The sequence below is a fragment of the Bos mutus genome, chromosome 3 (genome assembly GCF_027580195.1).
Source record: "Bos mutus isolate GX-2022 chromosome 3, NWIPB_WYAK_1.1, whole genome shotgun sequence".
NCBI classification, from domain to species: Eukaryota; Metazoa; Chordata; class Mammalia; order Artiodactyla; family Bovidae; genus Bos; species Bos mutus.
The window spans coordinates 99,113,896-99,141,111 of NC_091619.1; the positions used below are offsets into that span (position 1 = coordinate 99,113,896).

The 27,216-nt window shown below is 45.9% G+C and overlaps 1 protein-coding gene and 1 long non-coding RNA gene across 3 annotated transcripts in view; one reads left to right on the forward strand and one right to left on the reverse strand.

Moving 5' to 3' along the window:
• Window positions 1-1,935: 1,935 nt before the first annotated feature.
• The window catches only part of ARMH1 (armadillo like helical domain containing 1), a 62,430-nt gene continuing 37,149 nt past the window's right edge, over window positions 1,936-27,216 (reverse strand). For both annotated transcript variants that reach the window (XM_070365019.1, XM_070365022.1), the window contains exons 8-13: window positions 3,276-3,398; window positions 3,112-3,184; window positions 2,832-2,961; window positions 2,674-2,751; window positions 2,321-2,402; window positions 1,936-2,248 (exon numbers count right to left, since the gene is read on the reverse strand). In XM_070365019.1, the coding sequence (XP_070221120.1) occupies window positions 2,130-2,248; window positions 2,321-2,402; window positions 2,674-2,751; window positions 2,832-2,961; window positions 3,112-3,184; window positions 3,276-3,398 (605 nt within the window). In that variant the 3' untranslated portion in view covers window positions 1,936-2,129. The remainder of the gene's footprint in view (window positions 2,249-2,320; window positions 2,403-2,673; window positions 2,752-2,831; window positions 2,962-3,111; window positions 3,185-3,275; window positions 3,399-27,216) is intronic.
• LOC138986217 (uncharacterized) lies at window positions 2,825-7,988 on the forward strand. Its single transcript, XR_011463079.1, has 3 exons — window positions 2,825-2,915; window positions 7,167-7,395; window positions 7,678-7,988. It is a non-coding gene; the product is annotated as an uncharacterized lncRNA (long non-coding RNA).

Consider the following 27,216-nt stretch of genomic DNA (forward strand, 5'->3'; position numbering starts at 1 on the left):
TTGTGTGCCAGGCACTATTCTCAACATTTGGGAAATATAAATAATGAAAACAAATATTCTTGCCCTACTGGAGCTTACATTCAGGTGGGGAGACTGATACGTGATATGATATAAGTGATATGAAATATACAGGTGAGTAGCAGGGGTTAGGGATTAGAGCACAGGGACTGGTAGTATGGGATGCAACTTAAAAAAAAAAATAGTAACCCTCTTTGAGAAGCTGACTTTTGTGTAAAGAAAGTGAAGAAATCAGCCATGCAGATAATTGGGGTGAGAGTTCTAGGAAAAGAACCTCTCTCAAGTGTTCAGCAGAAAAGCTTGCACAAAAGTCCTAAATCATGAGCTTGTTTGTCATTTTCAAGAACCACACACTGCCAATGCAGGAGACACAGATTCAATCCCTGGTTCAGAAAGATCCCACATGCCCCTGAGCAACTAAACCTGTGTGCCACAACTATGCAGCCTATGCTCTAAGGCCTCGAAACAGCAACTACTGAGCCCATGTGCAAAAACTACTGAAGTCCTAGAGCCTGTGATCTGCAACAAAAGAAGCCACTGCAGGGAGAAGCCTCAAGATTGGAGAGTAGCCCCTGCTAAGATAATGTCTTAGGAGATAACCTTCCTTCTTGATCTTGTAAGGGGCCATGATGACCCAGGACCCACTACTTGCATTGTAGGCTTGAATGGCATTGTATACATCATTCAATTTGATCCTTCTATCTCAAAAGGAGAAGGCGATGGCACCCCACTCCAGTACTCTTGCCTGGAAAACCCCATGGACGGAGGAGCCTGGTAGGCTGCAGTCCATGGGGTCTCGAAGAGTCGGACACGACTGAGCGACTTCACATTCACTTTTCACTTTCCTGCATTGGAGAAGGAAATGGCAAGCCACTCCAGTGTTCTTGCCTGGAGAATCCCAGGGATGGGGGAGCCTGGTGGGCTGCCGTCTATGGGGTAGCACAGAGTCGGACACGACTGAAGCGACTTAGCAGCAGTCTCAAAAACTTATATAACTGAGCTTTTACCTCTAACAAGCAGAACAGTTCTCAGAACTTTCTGAGAGGCTGTTCCCAGTTTATAATCCTCAGTTTGGCTAGAATAAAACTTTCCATTTCTTCTTAGATCTACTGATTAAATTTTTCGTTGACAACAAAATGAGGTGGAAATGTTTAGCTGGAAAGAGAAATACGGGAGTCATTGTATATAAGTGGTATTTAAAGTGATAGAGGGACTTCCCAGGCAGTCCAGTGGTTAAGATTCCATGCTTCTACTGCAGGAGGCACAGGTTCTAACCCTGGTCAGGGAATGCCTCATGACATGGCCCCAAAAAATTTAATTAAAAATAAATACATAAATACAAGTTAAAAAAATAAAATGATGGAATCACCAGGGTATAAATATAGAGAAGAGGCTCAAGGTCAAAGTCCTGCCTCCCTCCACCTTGAAGGAAGATGGGTTGAAAAGGAGGAATCCATAAAAATGCTTCCCAGGTGGCTCAGTGGTAAAGAATCCACCTGGGTTCAATCCCTGGGTTGGGAAGATCTCCTGGAGGAGGAAATGGCAACCCTCTCCAGTATTTTTGCCTGGGTAATCCCATGGAAAGAGGAACCTGGCACGGACTACAGGTCATGGGATCGAAAAGAGTTGGACATGACTGAGCCTGCATGCATAATCAATCAGCAAAGAGAATGAACGAAAGCAACCAGAGCAGCAGGAGAGAACCCAGGTGGGTGTGGTGTCCTGGAGGTGAGAGTGCAGGGGCCATTAGGGACTGGAGGTGAGGCCCACTCCTCACACTACTTCCTTGAATCTTCTAGGAGGTTGGTGGTCCTTCCCTTCCGACCAGCTTTTTTCCTTGATGAGCAGAGGTACCCTTGTCCATCATCATAGCTCTCACTGGATCTCCCTCTGCCCTCCACACATGGACACCAGACAGACAGCAAGACTTGTTTATTGAAGAGTTCCCAGCAGGCTCTCTCTCTCCCCCACTGGAGGGCAGAACCCCCAGCTTCCCACCGAGGCCAAGAGGAGTCAACAGGAGCTTGGCTGTGACTCCTCCCTTCTGCCAGGCTTCCCCGCCACACAGCCTTGGCTTCCTGGCTTGCCTCCGAGGCTCCTTTTTCCTCCTCTTACTCCTTTTCTTCCACGTCCTCCTTCCGGAAGTGTGTGACGTAGGCCACCTGATCCTCATTAGGATGCCCAAAGTAAAAGCTCATGTTGCTGTAGGAGAGGCCGCTGAGGTGCAGCACTGGAGGCAGGAGATGAGCCTGAGACTGGGTGCCGCTGCCGCTCTGGCCCAGGCCCCTGGCTCCCCACTCACCTCTGGTGACATTGACTTTGTTGGCCGCCAAGATGTCCGCCTGAATGCTATCTATATTCATGTACAGATTCTCGGCATTGCTCTGGAGACAGAAGCAAGGGAAACCTGGCTAGATGCCAGGGCAGCCTGGACTTGGAGTTGGGTATGGGCAGAGGGAGGCTGCAGGCTGCAGTCAGGCTCTTAGCCTGACAGGATGGGCCGGAAAGGGAACGGAAGAGTGCCAGGTGGCGAAGCCCAAGCAGGGCAGTCCCTTCTGTTGCCCGCCCCAGCCAGATCTTGTGTGGGGTGTCCATGGGGGTGGGGGGAGGGCGTGAGCTGCGGCAGGCGCAGGGCCACTGTTTTGTCCCACTTACTAGGAAGAGCTTGTAGAGTTCCTCGCCCATGGTCTTGCGCACGTGCTCCTCCACCACCGGGAATAGCTGCACGAAGTACTGCGATGGGCGGGCGGGGGTGGGGCGTGACTGCAGTGCTCGCGCGCCGTGCCCGCCCGCCGCCCCGCCGCCCCGCGCACCTCCAGCGTGAGGCTGGCCTGCCGCTGGCTGTTGCTGTGATCCGTGTTGCCCATGGCGGCCATCAGGCTGTGTATCACTCGCAGGTGCAGCATCTCCTCGGCCAGGGTCGTGTTATGGCGCGCCAGGACCCTGGGCGGGGGTGGGGTGGTTTGGGGGTGGGAGTGGGATTCGGGCTGCGGTGGTAGGGTGGGACCCTTGGGCGGCCGGAGCCCTTCCCCAGCACGCGGGCAGCGCTTAGCCCGGCTTGCCGCATCCGCCCACCACCTGCGGCCCGCTTACCCGATGGCCTTGGCGGCCGCGGCCTGCTGCAAAAACAGCGGCAGGTGGGCGGTGAGCTCGAGGACCGACGAGTCTAGAGGAGGGGGTGACCGTGAGACTGGGAGGAACCGGCTTCTCCCTCCTGCCCCGCCGGTGGCCACCCCCCAATCGGAGCGGATCCCTACCGCTGACGATCTGGGACTGCAGTTTGCTGGTCTCCTTGAAGGACGGTATCAGTAGCGCTACGAGGCCCTTGAGCAGCGCTGGGCACACATCGTAGTTGACCAGGTCCTTGATCAGCTCGATGGCTGGGGAAGGCAGAGGCGCTGGAGAGGCCGGCCGCTCCACTCCCCACCCCGGCAAGGAAGCACCAGCCCCCTTCTTCATCGACCTTTCGTAGCACCTGTTTCTGGCCAACAATGTGCCAGGCGTGGGGACAGCTGGCCCTGCCCTCCTGGAACTGGGGGTTAAAGAGGAGAGGGAGGAGGGGGCCGAGGTCCCCCGGGATTCACAGAAGCAGCTAGAGCGGGAAGAGGAAGGCTTTGAGGCTTAGAGGCTGAAAAAGCTGAAGGCCGCGCAGAGGCAGGGCTGCCTTCCGCCTTTGAGGAATCTAGTAGGTTTTGTGGCGGAGGGAGGGGTCGGGTCTTCAGAGGGAAACAGGATGGGGAAAGACAGGGGGTGAGAAGGCGACAGAGCAGGTGGCTGGGGATGTGTGGCAGAAAATGAGAAAAGAGACAAGGCTGACAGAAGTTTAGAGAAACTTTGAGTTTCTGACGAACCCTGGTCCAGGCCTTGTTTTCCCAGGCTCTGTGCTGAGCGCTCTCGGTATCCCGCTGCCGGTATTGGGACCGACGAGGTCCGCTTTGCACCAGCACAATTGTAATCCCCATTTTACATTTGAGGGGATGAGGCACAGAGGGGTAAAGCACTTGCCTAGGGTACCACAGCTAGGAAGTGGTGGAAAAAGGAGGGAAAGATTGGGTTAGGAAGGAGGAAGGGGACTAGACTTTATTGAGGGGATTTTCTGTAGCTACTTCCCAGTCATTCCAGCTGTAACTCAGCCTTTCGGCCAATCTGCATAGGAAGCCTACTGTGCCCCAGACCAGTTTGGTGACAAGTGCTGTAAACTGGGTCCGTGGGCTGTGGGAATACCTGGGAAGATGGCGGAGGGCGGAATATTTTTGTAAGAAGGAGGAACCAGAGGGAGACAGAGCTGGATGGTAATGCGGTGGTACACCGGATAAACACGGTGGGTGGGGTGGGGTGTGTCGGAGCTTGCGGCCGTGGAAGACAGAAATGCGCTCTCCCTCAGCTTGAGAGTCAGTGCCACCAGTCTCTCTCTTCACTTACTCCGAGGGGCAAAGTTGTTTCCCTGATTAGCTTATTTGCATATCAAAATGCAACGTTATATTATGTTTTAATAACTAAAGTTACCCGTTTTATTTTCTTGTTAGGACATCTTACCCAGTAAGAACATGGTGATGGTGATGGTTTAGTCGCTAAGTCGTGTCCGACTCTTGCGACCCTGTGGCCTGGAGCCCGCCAGGCTTCTCTGTCCGTGGGATTTTCCAGGGAAGAATACTGGAGCAGGGTGCCATTTCCTTCTCCAGGGGAATTTTCCAGACCCAGGAATGGAACCCGGGTCTCCTGCATTGCAGGCTGATTCCTGCATTGGAGGCGGATTCTTTACTGACAGTTACCAGGGAGTAAGAACATATTTAGGGATAATTCTCTACAATGGAAGAAGGGCTTTTGTTGGTAGTGCAAAGGCACCACAGGTCATAAGGGAGTATCTGGGAGAATGAGCACTGATGGTAGACAAATACATGCTTTCGTGGTTCACTTTCTCTTCTGGTTACCTTTTGTGTCTTAGCAAAGACTTCTGTGAAGAAGAACGATTGAGACTGGTGGTGTGATCTTTTGAGGTTTTACTTATTTGAAGCTAAATATGTAGACTTTGTGGACTTCCTAGGTAGCTGAGTGGTAAGGAATCTCCCTGCAAAGGAGACAATTTCAGTCCCTGGGTGGGTAAGATCTCCTGGAAAAGGAAATTCTCTTGCCTGGAAAATCCCGTGGACAGAGGAGCCTGGTGGGCTACATAGTCCATGGAGTCACAAAAGAGTCGGACTCAGCAACTGAACAACAATTCCTGATGTGTAGAAATACAAGTAGGTTCTGAAAAGTAGAAGGTAGGACCAACTTGCATTAGAAGGCAGTTTCAAGTTTAAGCTGTAGGTTAGGAAATAGGCTCTCTGGTTCCCTGCCCCAGCTGTTAAGTGAGGCTTTACAGAAATTATTGGGTTTCCCTGATAGCTTAGTTGGTAAAGAATCCGCCTGCAATGCAGGAGACCCCAGTTCAATTCCTGGGTTGGGAAGATTCGCTGGAGAAGGGACAGGCTACCAACTCTAGTACTCTGGCCTGGAGAATTTCATGGACTGTATAATCCATAGGGTCGCAGAGTCAGACACAACTGAGCGACTTTTTTACTTTTCTTTTTTTTTACAGAAATTATATAGCACGTTTACTTGTGAACATAGGTGCAAAAATTCTTCACAAAATATTAGCAAATTGAATCCAGCAGTATGTAAAAAGAATAACGTGCCATCTGGGAAAGCACATATATCATCTTCATAGAAAAAAAAGTTTGACAAAATTAAATCTCAATCTGATAAGAGCTATCTATAGAAAGCTATAACAAGCGTCATATCTAATAGATGAAACATTGGAAACTTTCCCTTTTGGATGAGAAATAAGGCAACCTCCCACACTTTCCTCTCCAGGAAATCTTTAGTAAAGAGTAAAAGATAAACCATCTGAAGAGAAACCAGAGTACACTTAGCTACATTTGTTTTCTTAACTGTTTTCTTAACTGATTATAACTCTCCAAGACTGGTATCTATTCCTGTACTATGGCCACTCCTCCAGGAAAATCTGTAAAAGAGAATTTTGGAAAAGATGTACTATCTTTTTCTAATCTTTGGAAGAATTTGTGTAAACCTAGAATTTTTTTTGTTGAATGTTTGATAGAATTCTCTGAAGCTTCTGATCCTATGGAAAAATTAATTACTGATTAATTTTCTTTAACCGTTAGAGGGCTATTTGGGTTTTCTACTTCTAAGCCTGTTTTAGTAAATTTTATTTTCTAGCTGTTTTCATCTAAATTTTCAAACATATTGAAAGAAGTTTTCATTATATCATTAAAAATCATTTTAATGAATGTACCATCTATAACGATGTCACCTTTTAAATTCTTAGTATTGATATTATGGTTTTTTTTTTTTGTATCAGTTCCCTTTGCCCTCATATAGCATGGAAGTAACACAGATGGATTTCATTACAAAGAGGAATCCTGATTTCAGAGAACTTGAATGTTATATAGTAGTCAGCAAGCATGCCTGCCCTTTGCTATAAAGGGGGAAACTATATTTTCCAAAACTGTTTGCCAAACAAACATCCTTGAAAATGTAGTCTGGAATGAAGAGCATTAAGTATGTCTTTTACAGTATATGCAGAAATGTGAAAGACCTGTCTCTATGGGAATTGTCTCCTAGGATTATTTTTCTTTTGCTAGAAGTAATCCTTTAGCAGATATACTGGCTCTGTTCCTGAATTTCCAGGGAAAGCATTCAGTCTTTCTTTATTAAGTATAATGTTAGCTGTAGATTTTTTTTTTTTTCCTGGTAGATGCCTTTTATCAAGTTGGGAAGTTCTTCTCTCTCTCTTTTTTTTTTTTTTTTTTTTTCGGTCATGCCATGTGGCTTGCAGGATCTTAGTTCCCTAAGCAGGGATTAAACCCAGGCCCTTGGAAATGAAAGTGTGGAGTCCTAACCACTGTCCTGCCACAGAATACCCAGGGAAGCTCTTCTCTAGTCCTATTTTTCTGAGAATTTTTAATTACAAATGAGTGTTGAATTTTGTCACATGCATTTTCTGCACTGATTGATCTGATAATGTGATTTTTCTTCGTTAGCCTGTTAACTTGGTAGATTAAATTGGTTGATTTTGGGATATTGAACCAGCCTTGCATTGTTGGAATAAACCTTACTTTGTCTTAGCCTGTTTTTCCCAATCACAGAATCAAAGAATTATCCTCCCAGGAGTAAAATTCTCAAGGATGTCTGGTGCTACCTCTTCCAGTTCTTGACAGTCTGGGGGCAGGCCTTCTGGGGCAGCCCTTTTCCCTTGTGGGCCAACCTGATTCAGAAACAGCTGGCCACTGCTTCTGCACTTTCTCTTGCATCCAGTTCTACTGAAGAAGCCCTTGCAATCCCAGCTATGCTTCACTCCAACCTCTGATTACTCAGGTATGGTTCTAATTTGGAATCAGAGACAGCAACAGTGTGGAGGGAAAGCCACCAGCACACTGAGCCTCCCTGGATTCCCCCAAACACTTTTCCACTTGGACAAAAATGAAGCCTGGGATGCCTCTGGACACTTGGCAGCTCTAGCCTAGTGCCACAATCCCCAAGTCTTTCTCACTTGTTCTTTTATTGTTTGGTCATGAAACCTTTTCTTCCTTTTTCTTGAATTAATGCTGCTTGGTTTTGGGGTCTGAATACTTGTTTCCTCCTTATATCTGACTACAGGGGCCTGGTCAGCTACAGCACAGCTCTCAGTACTAGCTGGGTACTTGTCAGGCACGAGCTGGTGGCACCTTAGTGCCAGGATGCCCTGGAAAAACTGCCTCCCTGTACCTCAGAGAGTTCTTCCTGCATCAAGAAATGATTCAGTGAACATTCAGGCTAAAAATGAATAGATGAAGATATTTCAGTGACGTTTCCCTGACCAGCAATGGCATTCTCCACCCACATGGGACCAAGCACTTCAGGAGACAAACATCTGGTTCTGTCTGTTCACTGTACACCAATGCTTGAGGCTTAATTGATTATGTATCTGCTCCTTGATTATGCATGTAGATCCTTTACAAAATAAAAATTTATTCACTGAATCACTTTTTCTTGAGTTTTAAATTTCACAGCTGTCACTGTTTACACCCAAAGTGGAAGTGCTAGTTCCTGCCCAAATGTCTCCTAAAGAACCACAGCCGGTTACAACTCTATACCCTGTGCTAGGTACTCATTGTATCAGACTCATTCAGAAAGCAGAAAGGAGACCTTTGGCAGCTTTGCCTGAAGCCTGTGGTGCTGACAACATCCAACTGGCCTAAATTGAAGCTGCCGTGGATTTATTCACTGGTTGATTCATTCATCTAACAAAAGACTTCTTGAGCATCTTCTCTGTGCCAGATCCCTGTGCTAGGGTTATCAGGAGGCCTAAGATACAATCCCCGCCCTCAGGGATGACAGTTTAATGGGGAGTACCAGTAAAGAAACTGGCATTTATGATGTGTTAAAAGAGCCATGGGAACAGCTGGGCTGGTGTGAGGGCATGTTGAGGGGGTGGAGAAGGTGGCAGTGAACTGGCAAGGCCATGAGGAGAAGAGCAGGAAGGAAGAATGTGGCGGGTGCCATGCTGGATAGTGTGTGCCACCCTGGTGGCCAGGCAAGCTGGGAGGTGTGGCTGGCACACAGGGTGCTAGATCATTGAGTGAGAACCAAGACTGTGAGATGGGTGGTAGAGCTAAGACAAGCCAGCCTCAGCTTCTGGAGGCTTTGCATGCACCTACCACCCTATAGAGCAGATGTTTTCTCATCTTTCATTTCAGAGAAGACTTAAGACTTGGAAATATTGACAAGCTTGCCCCAGGTCAAATAGCTAATGAGTAGTGAAATAACTCTGTTGGATTCCAAAACTCATATTCTTCTCCATTAAACTAAGCCTCACTGCATCCTCTTTGGTGGAGGACCAGGAAAAGAGACTTTGTGGGCACCATGAGGGAGAGATGGAGGTCAGTGTAGATGTGAGAAATACAAAGACTTGAATTACAGCAGTGGAGACAGAATGGAGAAGGGGGAGCAGATCTGAATGATACTGAGTTAGAGTTGACTGGTCTTGTTAGAAGTTGGTTGAAGGTGGGAAGCAAGAGGAGATGATGATTACCCACATGTCTAGCCTGGGTTGATTGGGTGCTTGTTTTGCTGAGACTGGGACCTCAGAGAATGAAAGGTTTGGAGTAGGAATATCAGGATTCTAATTCTGAACATGGTCAGTGACATCCAAGGGGAGATGTCTAGAAGGCAACTGAATATGAGCACAGGGTCCTCAGGCTCAGGAGACAGATTTCAGCTGCACAGCAGCCAACCAGCCACTCTGACCCTCAACCAAAAAACCGAAGTAATAGTAATGCCTGCCTCATCAGCTTGTTGTGAGGACTCAATGAGGAAAGAGCTAGAGCAGTGCTTAGCATATAGTCAATAACTCTATCTAAAGGCATCATTGTTGTTCAGTCTCTAAGTCATCTTGACTCTTTGGGACCCCGTGGACTGCAGCATGCCCGGCTTCCCTGTCCTTCATTATCTCCCAGAGTTGGCTTAAACTCATGTCCATTGAGTCAGTGATGCCGTCCAACCATCTCATCCTCTGTCGTCCCCTTCTCCTTTTGCCTTCAATCTTTCCCAGCAGCAGGGTCTTTTCCAATGAGTCAGGTCTTCACATCACTTGGTCAAAGTACTGGAACTTCAGCTTCAGCATCAGTCCTTCCGGTTAACATTCAGGGTTGATTTCCTTTAGGACTGACTGGTTTGATCTCTTTGCTGTCCAAGGGACTCTTGGACAGTTTTCTCCAGCACCACAATTCAAAAGCATCAGTTCTTCAGCACTCAGCTTTCTTCATGGTCAAACTTTCACATCCATACACGACTACTGGAAAAACCATAGCTTTGATTGTATGAACCTTTGTCCGCAGAGTGATGTCTCTGCTTTTTAATATGCTATCTAGGTTTGTCATAGCTTTTCTTCCAAAGAGCAGGCATCTTTTAATTTCATGGCTGCACTCACCATCCACAGTGATTTTGGAGCCCAAGAAAGTTAAATCCGTTACTGTTGCCACTTTTCCCCCATCTATTTGTGAGCTATTATTATTTTCTTCTCTTTTTTTTAGGGGGCTTCTCTCCCATCTTACTCAAACCCCTCATGTGCATAAAATGAGACTGAAATGATTACCTTCTGACCAGGAGATGTTCCCTGGAATCTAAGCTTACTGGATTGTCTTACCTTTGTATATTTGAAATGTAAATACGTACCAAAAGAACTTTGCCATGAAAAGCAACATATTTAGTATCAGCATGCTTGTAACTCACTTTAATTAAACTTTCTTGTTTTTGTTTAGTCACTATATTGTGTCCAACTCTTTTGCAACCTTTTAAAAAAGGCCCTTCTATAGCCTGTGAGGCTCCTCTGTCCATGGGATTTCCCAGGCAAGAATACTGGAGTGGGTTGCCATTTCCTGCTCCAAGAACTATTATTTCTATCATTATACATGGTAATTAAAACCAAGGGAGTGGGTGAGGTGCCACAGAACCAAAAGAAAAGAAGAGAAGATGACCTGGGATTGACTCCTAGGAGAAAAAGAAACCAGTACCTAAGGGACTGGTGGAAGAACAGGGATGTATGAAGGGCTAAGAAGTAGTGTCCAGAGAGAAAGGAGGAAGCTAGGACAGTGTGGGTCTGGGAAGGAAGGGATCAGAGTCCTCAGGGAGGAGGATGTGATCAGGAGGGTTTGGAATTGAGAGCTCATGCCCAGTGAGGCTGAGAAGCAGCTCTGCAGGGCCTATGCCCATTAGTTTGACAAGTAACACATTGGGTACCTGTCAACTACAGCGCTGGCATTGACTGAGACCCAGTAAACAAAACATGCAAGGAGCATGCCACCAACGCTTGAAGGAAACTGCAGTGCAAGGGGAAGGATTCCTCCAATCCAAAGAGGAACCACAGAGCCCATAGCCTGTCAGCACCGAAAGCAAGCTCTGTGATCACCTGTCTGATAGATGCAGAAACCCAGAACAAAGACTTGCCCGGGGGATCTCAGTGAAGAGGAGACAGAGCTGTAGCAGCAGGCTTCACGTTCATGTGTCTCAGAAATGGCACTGCATCTGGGAATTGTGGCTCTGTCAGGCAGCCGTTTCCAGCGCTCTCAGCTCTGATGAAGTTAGTTTTTACAATTCTTTGCTCCTGCTGCTGCTGCTACTGCTGCTGCTAAGTCGCTTCAGTCGTGTCCGACTCTGTGCAACCCCACAGACCGCAGCCCACCAGGCTCCCCCGTCCCTGGGATTCTCCAGGCAAGAACACTGGGGTGGGTTGCCATTTCCTTCTCCCATGTGTGAAAGTAAAAAATGAAAGTGAAGTCTTTACTCCTACAGCTGGCGAAAACCAGTGTCCTGTCCTTTTCTTCACACCCAGGCAAGACTGCCACCTACTGGTCACACTTAAGACGTCCACCTCAGTGCCATCCATACAGAGCTTTGCTTCCCTTTCCAGTAGCGCTGCGGAATGGCTAACCACTTCAGTATTCTTGCCCGGGAAATCCCACGTACAGAGGAGCCTGGCAGGCTACACTCCATGGGGTCGCAAAAAGTCGGACACGACTGAACGGAACGACTCACTAAACGGAACGACGGAATGACTTTCACTAAAATCTCGCTTACTGCAAGGTGCGGACCAAAAAGAAATATGTCCACAAAGTTTTCAGTATGTCTCCTTTCAAGAGGTGGAGCCCAATTCTCTCCTCCCCTTGTGTGTGGGGTCAGCTTAGTGACTGCCTTCCAATGAAGAGAGTAAAACAGAAGTGACATGTGCAGCTTCAGAAATTAGATTATAAAAGATATTGGAGCTTCCTCTCTGCTGTCTCTTGGATCACTTGCTCCAGGAGAAGCCAGCTGACACGTTGTCAGAACGCTCAAGCAGCCCTATAGCAAGATCCTCGTGGTGAAGAACAGAGGCTTCCTGCTGACAGCCAGCACTAGCTTGCCAAGTGAGTAAGTGAGCCATCCTGGAAGTGGGTCTCCAGGCCTGGTCACACTTTTGGATGATGATAGCCCAAGCTGACTGCCTGACTGCAACCATATGACACACCTTGAGCCAGAACCACTCAGTTAAGCGGCTCCCAGATTTCTGATCCACAAAAACTGGAAGATAATAAATGTTCATCTTTTTTTAGCTACTGGATTTTAGGGTGATTTATTATATAAGCAATAGGTAATGAATATAGATGGATTGATTTAACAGCTTTTGTGGATTTCTGCAAAGTTTGAATATAACGTCTTTCATGTTGCCTTCATGGCAGCAATTTTAAGGAATCTTCATTTGTCTTTGCCTGAGCTCTCTGAGGCTGCGGTAGCAGTGGGTAGGAGCAAGGAGGGGAGACCTGATGAGAAAACTTGCTGGAAGTCACCATGCTATATGGCCGAGACTGCCCATCCTTGAGAGAAGAGGGGATGGGAGGGGGTTCAGCAGAGAAAGGGAGCGCAAGGGCCAGAGAAGGGGGCCAATGAAGGGTAGGAAGTGGGTATGGAGGGACAGAACTTCTGCAAACTCAGAAATTCTGGCTCCTCCCAGCTCTCTTGGGCCCTACCAACACAACCAAGAGGAGCTGCTATACACTTTAACTTTTTTATTTTTGACTGCCCTGGGTCTTCATTGTGGTGCTTGGGCCTCTCTAGTTTTGATGCTCGAGCTTCGTTGCCCCATGGCATGTGGGATCTTAGTTCCCCAGCCAGGGATTGAACCTGTGTTCCCTGTATTGGAAGGCAGGTTCTTAACTACTGGACTACCAGGCAAGTCCTTATACTTTAAATATTTAAAGTAAACATATTTTCAGTAAGTTGGTGATTTGGTGAACTGGGCACTCAGCAAATTGGTCATCTGGCAGGTTGATTTTTGGGTAAGCATACATTTGGCAAATTAATTTACAGTGATGGGTCAGTTTCTTATTAAGTCATACATAGTAATTTTTATGATCCTAAGATGATAATTTATTTGTAACAGATACTAATATATTTACCCACACAGATATATATTTCAGATTCCCAACAGAATTAATTTCTCCTTCCAAAAAAGTTTGTGACTTTGACATTTCTCTTCTTCAGGGAGGGAGACCAGTGAGTGATGATTAAGTCCCCATCTGCCACTAATTCCTGGAATAGCAATCCTCCCTGGGAGGAAACTGCCATTTTTCACTTCAGAGTCATTATAAATGGAGATAAATTCCAGGCAGGACCACTTTGGAGAAGTCCCCCCTTAATTTTAATTTTGACTTTTTTAGGTTGAATGGGATCATTATTTTAAAAAATTCTAAAATCTTAATTCTATGGGGAAAAAAAATCCTCAGAAATTAGCAGATGTAGGTGTCAGAACTTTTTCCCTGGTTATTTCTATGAGAAAGTGAATAACAGATGAGAATGGACAATCAGAATCTGCTGCAGTGGGGACCAGAAAGCCATGACTTGGTCTCAGGTTTCCTCTTCCACTCTTTGTAAGAACCTGGAAGGGCAAGGCATTCCCCACGACCTTCAAGACGGGGCTCATGGGGCTCCCTGAACCACAGCTCCTCCTGGGGCCCCTGCATGGCTGTGGGGGAGACATAATGTTACAAAATCCAGCTCAGACAGACAGACATATTTCAGGAAACTGCATGAGAATATTGAGAAAGGGAAGAAAGAGGAAGAAAGAGAATCTTATCTCACCTAGACAGACATAGAGCCAGCACCACACATGTGCCCCAGGTGCCACACGTCCCACTGCAGTCGTTTTAAAACTTGGTCATAAAATTATTTGATCCTCCTCCCATCAAGAGATAGAAGCTGCTTGCTTCCCTTGAGTCTGGGCAGGAAGTGACACTATGTGACTTATGAAGCTAGGTCAAGAAATGCTATGCAGCTTTGGTCTGGAGTGTCTTGGAAGCTTGCTCAGGCTGCCCCCTCTGGGAATCTGGCCACTGAGCTCAGAGAAGCCTAAGCCACAGAGCTACAGGGAGAGGCCACGTGAAGGTGTGCTGCAGGGCACAGGCCCAGCTCTGAGTCCCACCTTCAGGACCCAGCACAAGCCCCAGTCTGCTGGTGCAGCTCAAGGCTGGGACTAGGGCAAGGCAAGTGAGGCATCTGCCTGTGCTGCAAAATTGAAGGGAGGGGCCAAAATCCAGTAATCAAGAAAGATACTTTTTAATACAATTAAAAAATGAGAGCAAGGGGCTTCTCTGGTTGTCCAGTGGTTGAGAATCCGCCTCCCAATGCAGGGGACGAGGGGTTGATCCCTGATCAGGGAGCTAAGATCCCACAAAGCTGAGGAGCACTAACTCCTCAAATTGCAACTAGAGAGGCCCACAAGCCACAATGACTGAGCCCCTGTGCTCCAGAACTTGTGCTCTGCAACAAGAGAAGCCACCACAGTGAGAAGCCTGCAAACTTCAGTGAAGACCCAGTGCAGCCAAAAAAAAAAAAAAAAGCAAAACAATTTATGATGAACAACCTATCAAAATGTTATATAAAAACAGAATTGGTAAGGGTTTCCCTGGTAGTACAGTGGGTGAGAGTCCACCTGCTAATGTAGGGGACACAGGTTCAATCCCCGGTCTGGGAAGATTCCACATGCTGCAGAGCAACCAAGTCCTTGTGCCACAACTACTGAGCCTGTGCTCTAGAACCCACCAGCCACAACTGCCGAAGCCTGTGTGCCGAACACTTGTGCTCCAAACAAGAGAAGTCACCTCAATGAGAAGCCTGCACACTGCAACCAAGACCCCCGTTTGCTGCAACTAGAGAAAACTGCGTGCAGCAATGAAGACCCAAGCCCAACTGCAAGTGAAGTCGCTCAGTCGTGTCCGACTCTTTGCGACCCCATGGGCTGTAGCCTACCACGCTCCTCCATCCATAGGATTTTCCAGGCAAGAGTACTGGAGTGGATTGCCATTTCCTTCTCCAGAGGATCTTCCCGACCCAGGGATCGAACCCGGGTCTCCTGCATTGTAGGCAGACGCTTTACCGTCTGAGCCACCAGGGAAGTCCAACACAACGAAAATCCAGTGCAACTAAAAATAAAAACAAACAAACAAACAAAAAATGCAGTGTCAGTAAGAGTGCCACATGGAGCCATATTGGAGCCTGAGAGAAAAGGAAAAAGCAGTGATGGTCACTAGCTTCACTCTAGTTCCTGTTGTGGCCCCCGTTGTCTTTCAGCTGAGGCCCTGGATATCATGGAGCAGAGATAAATTATGAATCACCTTCAAATTCCTGACCTACATAATATGTGACAATAAAATAGCGATCGTTTTATGACACTAAAATTGGGGTGGCTTGTTTTAAGAAGTTCAGTTCAGTTCAGTCGCTCAGTTGTGTCCGACTCTTTGTGAACCCATGAATCAAAGCACGCCAGGCCTCCTTATACATAACCAACTCCCGGAGTTCACTCAGACTCACATCCATTGAGTCAGTGATGCCATCCATCCATCTCATCCTCTGTCATCCCCTTCTCCTCCTGCCCCCAATCCCTCCCAGCACCAGAGTCTTTTCCAATGAGTCAACTCTTCGCATGAGGTGGCCAAAGTACTGGAGTTTCAGCTTTAGCATCATTCCTTCCAAAGAACACCCAGGACTGATCTCCTTCAGAATGGACTGGTTGGATCTCCTTGCAGTCCAAGGGACTCTCAAGAGTCTTCTCCAACACCACACTTCAAAAGCATCAATTCTTCGGCGCTCAGCCTTCTTCACAGTCCAACTCTCACATCCATACATGACCACAGGAAAAACCATAGGCTTGACTAGACGGACCTTTGTTGGCAAAGTATTGTCTCTGCTTTTAAATATGCTATCTAGGTTGGTCATAACTTTCCTTTCAAGGACTAAGCATCTTTTAATTTCATGGCTGCAGTCCCCATCTGCAGCGATTTTGGAGCCCCAAAAAATAAAGTCAGACACTGTTTCCACTGTTTCCCCATCTATTTCCCATGAAGTGATGGGACCGGATGCCATGATCTTCGTTTTCTGAATGTTCAGATTTAAGCCAACTTTTTCACTCTCCACTTTCACTTTCATCAAGAGGCTTTTTAGTTCCTCTTCACAGTAGGTAACCAGAATACCCATCCTCTGCTTGAGAATCTTACCATTTCCTACCTTCCTTCTCCTTTTCCTCTTCTGAACCATGTGCCTTGTTCCTAAGAATGCTCAGAAAGAGTCACTTAAGACATACAGCCTCCATGTAGCCATTTAGGCTGAAAAAACTAGGTATTTCAAATTCTATTCCCTTTATCATGACTGTTAGTACAAATTAAGGTATACACAATTCAGTCATCTCAGTTTATTCAGTTCAACAAATATTTACGAGCTTACTCTTGCCAGTACCCTTTAGGCATTAGGGATACAACAGTAAACAAAGAAGATGAAGTCTCAGCTCTTCTGGAATGGACTTTCTAAGAGAGGACAGACAATAAACAAATAAATGAGGTCATTTTCGAAGGAGATAAATGCTATGATGTAAGATGATGGAGAAAGACCTAGAGGGATGGTGGGAAGGAATGGGGAAGCTTAGAGAGAGTGGTTGGAAGGCCTCTCTCAGAAGTGACGTCTGAGATGACACTTGAAATTTGAGAAGCTGACCATCAATTCAAGGCCTAGGGCTCTGCAAGCCATGGCAAGTATATAGTTCAGGCCAGGTGCAATGGGAAGCTAAGGAGTGATGTTGCCTAATTTATGTTTTAAAAATGATAGTGACTGTAGTAGGGGAATGGACTGCAGGGGCCCAGATTGGAAGCAGAAAGATAAACTAGGAGACAATAAGAGAGTCAAACAACACCCAGTTGTGGATGTGACTGGTGATGGAAGTAAAGTCTGATGCTGTAAAGAGCAACATTGCATAGGAACCTGGAATGTTAGGTCCATGAATCAAGGTAAACTGGAAGTGGTCAAATGGAAGATGGCAAGAGTGAACATCAACATTTTAGGAATCAGCAAACTAAAATGGACTAGAATGGGTGAATTTAACTCAGATGACCATTATATCTACTACTGTGGGCAAGAATCCCTTAGAAGAAATGGAGTAGCCATCATAGTAAACAAAAGAGTCTGAAATGCAGTACTTGGATGCAATCTCAAAAATGACAGAATGATCTCTGTTCATTTCCAAGGCAAACCATTCAATATCACAGTAATCCAAGTCGATGTCCCAACCTGAAGAAGCTGAAGACCTACAAGACCTTCTAGAACTAACACCCAAAAAAGATGTGCTTTTCAGGAATGCAAAAGTAGGAAGTCAAGAAATACCTGGTGAAAGAAAGTGAAAAGTGAAGTCACTCAGTCATGTCCAACTCTTTGCGAACCCATGGACTGTAGCCCACCAGGCTCCTCTATCCATGAAATTTTCTAGGCAATAGCACTGGAGTGGGTTGCCATTTCCTTCTCCAGGGGATCTTCCCGACCTAGGGATCGAACCTGGGTCTCCAGCATGGGTTGCCATTTCCTTCTCTAGGGGACCTTCCCGACCCAGGGATCAAACCTGGGTCTCCAGCATGGGTTGCCATTTCCTTCTCCAGGGGATCTTCCCAACCCAGGGATCGAACCTGGGTCTCCCGCATTGCAGACAGATGCTTTATCATCTGAGCCACCAGGGAATCCCAACCAACTCTTTGTGACCCCAAGGGGGCTATACAGTCCATGGGATTCTCCAGGCCAGAATACTGAAGTGGGTAGCAGTTCCCTTCTCCAGGGGATCTTCCCAACCCAGGGATCAAACCCAGGTCTCCTGTATTGCAGGCAGATTCTTTACCAGCTAAGCCACAAGGGAAGCCCTGAAATACTTGGAGTAACAGGCAAACTTGACCTTGGAGTACAGAATGAAGCAGGGCAAAGGCTAACAGAGTTCTGCCAAGAGAATGCACCGGTCATAGCAAACACCCTCTTCCAATAACACAAGAGAAGACTCTATACATGAAGATCACCAGATGGTCAATACTGAAATCAGATTGATTATATTCTTTGCAGTCAAAGATGGAGAAGCTCTATACAATCAGCAAAAAACAAAACCAGGAGCTGACTGTGGCTCAGGTCATGAACTTCTTATCGCCAAATTCAGACTTAAATTTCAGAAAGTAGGGAAAACCACTAGACCATTCAGGTATGACCTAAATCAAATCCCTTACAATTATACAGTGAAAGTGAGAAATAGATTCAAGAGATTAGATTCGATAGAGTGCCTGAAGAACTATGGACAGAGGTTCGTGACATTGTACAGGAGGCAGGGATCAAGACCATCCCCAAGAAAAAGAAATGCAAAAAGGCAAAATGGTTGTCTGAGGAGGCCTTACAAATAGCCGTGAAAAGAAGAGAAATGAAAGGCAAAGGAGAAAAGGAAAGATATATCCATTTGAATGCAGAGTTCCAAAGAATAGCAAGGAGAGATAAGAAAGCCTTCCTCAGTGATCAGTGCAAAGAAATAGAGGAAAGCAATAGAATGGGAAAGACTAGAGATCTCTTCAAGAAAATTAGAGATACCAAGGGAACATTTCATGCAAAGATGGGCTTGATAAAGGACAGAAATGGTATGGACCTAACAGAAGCAGAAGATATTAAGAAGAGGTGGCAAGAATACACAGAAGAATTGTACAAAAAAGATCTTCACAACCTAGATAATTATGATGGTGTGATCACTCACCTAGAGCCAGACATCCTGGAATTCAAAGTCAAGGGGGCCTTAGGAAAAATCACTATGAACAAAGTTAGTGGAGGTGATGGAATTCCAGTTGAACTATTTCAAATCCTAAAAGATGGTGCTGTAAAAATGCTGCACTCAATATGCCAGCAAATTTGGAAAACTCAGCAGTGGCCATGCTGCTGCTGCTAAGTCATTTCAGTCATGTCTGACTCTGTGCGACCCCATAGACGGCAGCCCACCAGGCTCCCCCGTCCCTGGGATTCTCCAGGCAAAAACATTGGAGTGGGTTGCCATTTCCTTCTCCAATGCAGGAAAGTGAAAAGTGAAAGTGAAGTCGCTCTGTTGTGCCCAACTCTTAGCGACCCCATGGACTGCAGCCCACCAGGCTCCTCCGTCCATGGGATTTTCCAGGCAAGAGTACTGGAGTGGGGTGCCATGGCCTTCTCCTATACAGTGGCCATAGGACTGGAAAAGGTCAGTTTTCATTCCAATCCCAAAGAAAGGCAATGCCAAAGAATGTTCAAACTACTGCACAATTGCACTCATCTCACACGCTAGCAAAGTAATGCTCAAAATTCCCCAGGCCAGGCTTCAACAGTACATGAACAATGAACTTACAGATGTTCAAGCTGGATTTAGAAAAGGCAGAGGAACCAGAAATCAAATTGCCAACATCTATTGGATCATCAAAAAAGCAAGAGAGTTCCTGAAGACATCTATTTGTGCTTTATTGACTGCCAAAGCCTTTGACTGTGTAGATCAAAACAAACTGTGGAAAATTCTTAAAGAGATGAGAATACCAGACCACCTGACCTGCCTCTTGAGAAATCTGTATGCAGGTCAGGAAGCAACAGTTAGAACTGGACAAGGAACAACAGACTGGTTCCAAATTGGGAAAGGAGTATGTCAAGGCTGTATATTGTCACCCTGCTTATTTAACTTATATGGAGAGTACATCATGAGAAACGCTGGGCTGGATGAAGCACAAGCTGGAATCAAGATTGCCGGGAGAAATAGCAATAACCTCAGATATGCAGATGACACCACCATTATGCAGAAAGTGAAGAAGAACTAAAGAGCCTTCTGATGAAAGTGAAAGATGAGAGTGAAAAAGTTGGCTTAAAAGTCAACATTTAGAAAACTAAGATCATGGCATCTGGTCCCATTGCTTCCTGGCAAATAGTGGGGAAACAATGCAAACAGTGAGAGACTTTATTTTGGGAGGCTCCAAAATCACTGCAGATGGTGACTGCAGCCATGAAGTTAAAAGATGTTTGCTCCTTGGAAGAAAAGTTATGACCAACCTAGACAGCATATTAAAAAGCAGAGACATTACTTTGCCAACAAAGGTCTGTCTAGTCAAAGCTATGGTTTTTCCAGTAGTCATGTCTGGATGTGAGAGTTGGACTACAAAGAAAGCTGAGTGCCAAAGAATTGATGCTTTTGAACTGTGGTGTTGGAGAAGACTCCCTTGGACTGCAAGGAGATCCAAACAGTCCATCCTAAACGAAATCAGTTCTGAATATTCATTGGAATGACTGATCTATAGCTGAAACTCCAATACTTTGGCCATCTGATGGCAAGATCTGACTCACTGGAAAAGACCCTGATGCTTGGAAAGATTGAAGGTGGGAGAAGGGGACAACAGAGGATGAGATGGTTGGATGGCATCACCGACTCAATGGCCAAGAGTTTGAGTAAACTCCAGGAGTTGGTGATGGACAGGGAGGCCTGGCATGCTGCAGTCCATGGGGTTGCAGAGAGTTGGACACAACTGAGCAACTGAACTGAACTGAATTGACAGAGCAAATTCCTAGGCAGGTTGAGAAGTCCAGGGTCCCCGAGGAGGAGAAAAGGGTCTGGGGCTCTCAAGGAGGAGATAGGGCTCTGGAATTCTCAAGGAGGAGGAAAGGACAGATGTTTTTTCCTATATTCCTTAGTAAGGATTATATAACAATAATGAATCCTGCTTGAGGACATGTTTCTCCTTCCGGAAAACCTTCTGACTAATCCTGTTATCTTAAAATGTATATTATGGGAGTGGGTCTAGTAAGGTCTTTACAACCTTGAGACAGTCTTTTGCTTTATTGTTATTACCAATTAAAAAGTATATAATTTTGTTGCTAAGACTAGGGATTGGGGCACTCTCCATCCCCTTCTGATGTCTGTGTCAGAAGCTTTGTCTGTCCCTTTCTCACTTTAATAAAACTCTGCTACACAAAAGCTCTTGAGTGATTAAGCCTGGTCCCTGGTCCCAAAGTGAAATCTTCTTCTTTGGAGACCACAAATCTGACACCATTTACTGTAAATCATCATCTTGGGCACTCATCTGGGATCTTCAGAACAAGGTAAGAACACTCAGAGCTCTAGACTCTCTGCTTTCTCAGTATACACGTTTTCTGCTTTACTTTACTAACTCTACAGGGTGCCTGTGTGAATGAATGCATGCCCTGCTTGAAGCAAGTGATGAGCCCTGCTCTGCAGTTTTGCGGTGCCTCGTAATGACCAAAGGCAGCCCCAGAAAGGAGAACCCTGTCGGGGGATTAATCTGACCTGCCAATGTCAAGAGACACCCAAGGTCCCTGTGAGGGGAGCGACCAGAAATGGGTGAAGCGTGTGGACTGAACTTTCCTTTCTTGGTCACCTTTTCCTGGTCTCTTTGACCATTTCGTAATTGCTTGGGGAACTAGAACTGCTAACCTAATCTGTCGGATTAGGACTTTCAAGGGACTTGTGATCCATGCCGTTACTATGTACTTTTACCTAGACCCCGTGTATGGAAGCGCCAGCCTTGCTAGGAGCCAAAAATTACAAGAGTACATTTGGGAGTGAGGCCAAGCTCTAGCTCCAGGAATGTCTCTCAGGCTAGAGGTCTCTCTCTTGGCTGCCTGCCTCAGGGGCCAGAGACCTAAAAGTGAGTCTTTGTTATGGCTGTGCCTCCGATCTATGTAGATAGAAGCACTGCTGGTGACCATAAGGTTTTTGAGGACACGGGTTGGGAATTGCAGGATCTGGTCAGATTGAAAGTGCAATGGGCCTCTTCCTTTGGTAGCACTAGCTCTTAGTGGACCGGAGGAGGCTCTTCAGTGGCTTTTGTCCCAACTCCTTAGATATTATTTCTGTGGAATCTGTGGGAATGAACTGGAAGGACTGACCCTAATAACTCAAGGACAAAAATAACTTTTTACTCACTGGCCAGCCCTTCACCATCTCTTTTGCTATCACTTGTACTGGTGTGGTGATGCTTGGAAGGAACATATTGGTTTTATGTTTGTACCGGTTTTATTGTGGTCAGGAATATACTCAGGGTCATGCACAGGCACTCAGGAGATGAATGTTTCCCCGAGCAGCCTTAGCTTGGGAGGCATTCTGGAAGGTTACTTTGATTGCACCCCAGGTGGCAACAGAGGTAAGCAAGGTTTTAGCGGTGAGGAACTGGACGTCAGTCAAGGATGCCATCAGGTCTACCCCTGGCGCATCTCCACCCCGTCTCGGTGGTAGAGCCAGGAGGGACAAGTGCGGTGCCTGCATTGGTAAGAGACAGACTAAGTCTGACCAGGGAAGGAAAGCTTCAGTGTAAAGTCTGTCCATTCCCCCATCTAGAGCAAGGAGGGATACCTCCAGTAGAAAGATGCACTGGTCGTTTTTTTTTCTCTCTTACAGATGGGAGCTAACAATTCCAGCCTCACTCCTTTGAACTGTATCTTGAAAAACTGGGACAAGTTTGATCCCCAGAGTTTAAAAAAGACATGCCTGATCTTCTGTGATACTGAATGGCCATGGTATCCATTGGAGGATGGTGAATGGTGGCCGGTTGGAGGGTCTCTTAATTATAATACTGTTTTACAATTAGACTTGTTCTGTAGAAAACAAGGGAAATGGATAGAGGTAGCATATATGTTGCCATTTTCTCTCTGCGAGACATGGCGGACTTATGTCCTAAGGGTATAGATTTGGATATGAAACCTTCAGCTCCCTCTAGTCCTCCTACTTTGCCCCCATACCCGGGGCTCCAAACTGAGCAAACTGAAAGTCAGGGAACACACCCAGGAAGGGTTGTCTTGGTCTCAGTAAAAGCCCAAACTGAGATTCAGACCGCCCATTTAGAGTTCCAAACAACCCCAAGGGCCTCACCAGCAACCTATAGCGTATCTGAGCAGAGAATTAGATGTAGTGTCACCTGGGTGGCCACTCTAAGTATAATCGTGGCAACTGCTTTATTAACACTCGAAGCTCTCAAAATAATCAATGGGTGAAATCTTACTGTACTGACTTCTCATGATGTGAGTGGAATCTTTAACTCTAAGATTAATACTTGGATGACAGATAGTAGGCTTCTTAAATATCAGTCATTGTTGTTAGAAGGACCAATAACTAAGCTCAAAGTTTGTGGAAATTTAAATCCTGCCACTTTCCTTCCTGAGAAAGAAAATGAAACACCTGATCATGATTGTTCCCAGTTTCTAACTTTAAACTATGCAGCTCAGGAAGATCTAATGGATACCCCATTAGACAATCCTGACATGGAAATATTTACAGATGGCAGTTCTTTTGTTCGGCATGGGAAGTGTAAAGCAGGTTATGCCGTGGTGATGGCTGAACAGGTTTTAGAAGCAAAATCTCTCACCCAGGAAATGAGTGCTCAGCTAGTGGAGCTTGTAGCTCTGACCTGAGCTCTAGGGTTAAGCAAAGGGCAGCAAGTAAATATCTACACTGATTCTAAGAATGCTTATTTGACTTTAAGGGCTCATGCTGCAATATGGAAAGAAAGACAGTTTAAAATGGCAACAGGAGAATCTGTTAAGCATTTCAGAGAGATTGAGAGACTTTTAACTGTATGTATTGTTCTAAAGAAGTAGCTGTTATCCATTGCAAAGGGCACAGCAGGGATGGGAGTAAAGTAGCCTAAGGTAATCAGCTGGCTGACTGTCAAGCCAGGAAGGTGGTGCTTTGTGAAACCCCTTCACTGCAGATGCCTTTGATCTGAACAGGTCCTGTGGAACAGGAAAAACCACCATATACTAAGGAAGAATTAAAAAGATATGAGAAAAGAGGAGCAAAGATTACCAATAAAGGATGGTTACAGTCCGAGGATGGATGATTAATAATTCCTGAAAATGCTCAATGGAAAATTCTTAAGGGTTTATACCAGAGTTTTCATTTAGGTATTGAGAGTACTTACCAGATGGCTTCTCGTTTGTTTGAAGGTAGAAGTGTAATGAAAACTTTAAAGAACATTATCAAAAGATGTGAGGTGTGTCAGAAAAATAACTCAAACACTGAAAAGCTAGCAAAATCTGGGTTACAACGAAGTGGAAATATCCTGGAGAGGACTGGGAAATTGGTTTTACTCAAACGCCAAAAGCTAATGGGTATTCTTGCTTACAGGTTTGGGTGGATTCTTGCTTACTGGATGGATCGAGGCTTTTTCCTGTCATAGTGAACAGGCTAAGGAGGTTATAAGAATTTTAATCCATGAAATTATTTCCAGGTTTGGCCTGCCACAGAGCCTTCAGAGTGACAGTGGCTCAGCCTTTAAAGCTGCTGTAACTCAGGGGGTGTCAAAAGCTCTAGGAATAGAATATTACTTACACTGTTTCTGGAGACCCCAATCCTCAGGAAAGGTTGAAAAAGCTAATGACATTATTAAGAGACATCTGCGCAAATTAACTCAAGAGATGCAGGACAATTGGTTTAAAGCTCTACCCATAGCTTTAATGAGGGCTTGAACTGCTCCCCCAAAGGAGGAACTGTCCCCCTTTGAATGTATTTGAATGTAAGGGTCTTCTTATGCACAGACATTGTTATAGACCCTGAAGCCTTGGAATTAGCTAATTATGTAACTCAGCTCTCAGCATTTCAACAGGCATTAACGGAACTCTGGGAGGTGACTCCTGACCCAGCCTCTGAGTCAAGCCAGCCTCTCTTTGAGCCAGGAACTGAGGCCCTGATAAAAACATTGAGATTTGGGGGCCAATCCCTTGAGCCCCTCTGGGAAGGCCCTTGCCAGGTTATTCTTTCTTTTCCCACAGCAGTCAAAGTGCCAGGAATTGATTTGTGGGTACATCACACTCAAGTTAAGAGGTGGCACCCTGACCAGAACTAAGTGATGTCATTTTATGTCTTTACTTGCTATGCTCTGGCTTTGTACTTTTCAAATGGGCCTGATAATCTATGTCAGCCTGCTTCTGCTGACTGCAAAAATCCTGGGTCTGCCGTTTGATCCTCAAGACAATGACTTCCTGTCCTGGGCTTACTCCTATGCTGCATTCCACAATCGGTCTAACTGCTGGGTCTGCAGACCACTCGCCTCTTCATCAGTGGAAGGCTTCCTGTGGTGGGTTTCTCCACTTCAAGGAAAGGACTTCTTCAACTCTGCGAATACCTTCACCAACAACAATCATATGTGATGCCTCTTCTTGATCTGATGACATCTAACAATCCTAAGAGGGACTGGTTTAACATATTGTACCTTAACTATGGACATAATGTGACTTTTAATTTTGATTAAGTTTTAACTTGGCTTAATGACCGTTTTGCCTTATATCTGTAACTGTAAAACAGGGTTTGTTTCTAACTGTCTGAAAGCTTTTAAGTTACAAATGGTTATCCAGGCTCCTATGAGTGCCACGGCCACCTCCAACTATTACTTGGGGATCCTGGATCAGAGACTCTTAATATGAGGGTTAGAAGAATATGTTGCCTTAACAATTTAGGGATGGAAGGAAGTAGTTATGGAATGAAATGATGCTCCTTTCCCTTGGCAACATAATTCTCCTAAAAGAAAAGGGGGGAATGAGAGAGTCAATTCCTAGGCAGGTTGAGAAGAAGTCCAGGGTCCCCGAGGAGGAGAAAGGGGTCTGGGGCTCTCAAGGAGGAGATAGGGGTCTGGAATTCTCAAGGAGGAGGAGAGGACAAATGTTTTTTCCTACATTCCTTAGTAAGGAGTATATAATAATAATGTATCCTGCTTGAGGACACGTTTCTCCTTCTGGAAAACTTTCTGACTAATCCTGTTATCTTAAAATATATATTATGGGAGTGGGTCTAGTAAGGTCTTTACAACCTTGAGGCAGTCTTTTGCTTTATTGTAATAACCAATTAAAAAGTATATAATTTTGTTGCTAAGACTAGGGATTGGGGCACTCTCCATCCCCTTCTGATGTCTACATCAGAAGCTTTGTCTGTCCCTTTCTCACTTTAATAAAACTCTACTACACAAAACCTCTTGAGTGATCAATCCTGGTCCCTGGTCCCAAAGCGAAATTTTCTTCTTTGGTGATCACAAATCTGACACCATTCACCATAAGCTATCAACAGGATGGTGGGTTAGCCTAGGTGATCACAGTGGGAACAGAGAAGGTAAGTGGAGGCAGAGCCTTGAGGACTTGACAAGGATGGAATGGGTGGGAGGTGAGAGAAAGTCGGTCATCTGGTATCAGTCCTATACTTTTTCTTGAGCAATTGGGTTGGTGGTGGTAGCTTTTACTGAAAATAGGAGAAAGAACAAGTTTGGGGAAGAAAATAAGACAGGAGGGAAGGGGGCAGGGCACAACTTTTAAAGAATGACATGGGTGTTGAGAAAAACAGGATAGGACAAAAACTGGTTACACCCTACTAGGCCCAAGATGGTGAAACATTCAACTTCCAGTAGACTTTGAGCTTCATTATACACTCATTGTAATACATTCAGTTCAGTTCAGTTCAGTTCAGTCCCTCGGTCGTATCCGACTCTTTGCGATCCCATGAACTGCAGCACGCCAGGCCTTCCTGTCCATCACCAACTCCCAGAGTTCACTCAAACTCACATCCATCCAGTCGGTGATGCCATCCAGCCATCTCATCCTCTGTCATCCCCTTCTCCTCCTGCCCCCATTCCCTCCCAGCACCAGAGTCTTTTCCAATGAGTCAGCTCTTCTCATGAGGTGGCTAAAGTATTGGAGTTTCAGCTTTAGCATCATTCCTTCCAAAGAACACCTAGGACTGATCTCCTTTAGAATGGACTGGTTGGATCTCCTTGCAGTCCAAGGGACTCTCGAGAGTCTTCTCCAACACCACAGTTCGAAAGCATCAATTCTTCGGTGCTCAGCCTTCTTCACAGTCCAACTCTCACATCCATACATGACCACTGGAAAAACCATAGGCTTGACTAGACGGACCTTTGTTGGCAAAGTAATGTCTCTCTGCTTTTCAACATGCTATCTAGGTTGGCCATAACTTTCCTTCCAAGGAGTAAGAGTCTTTTAATTTCATGGCTGCAGTCACCATCTGCAGTGATTTTGGAGCCCAGAAAAATAAAGTCTGACACTGTTTCCACTGTTTCTCCATCTATTTCCTGCCGGGAGCCGGCATATTGCATGTTGAGTGCAGCACTTTCCACAGCATCGTCTTTCAGGATCGCCGGTGGCCAGTGTGAGGAACTCCGCCCACGGCAGGGGTCATGGGGAGGGAGGCTCGGCATGCGCGGGGGCGGGATCGAGCTTCAGGAGTCCCCCTGGAAATTCTCGAGCACATACCCCTGGGACCAGGGTCTGCCTACTTTCTGCTTTGGGCTTTCGCCTGCACCTCTGACTTTACGGGGGGCTGTCCCC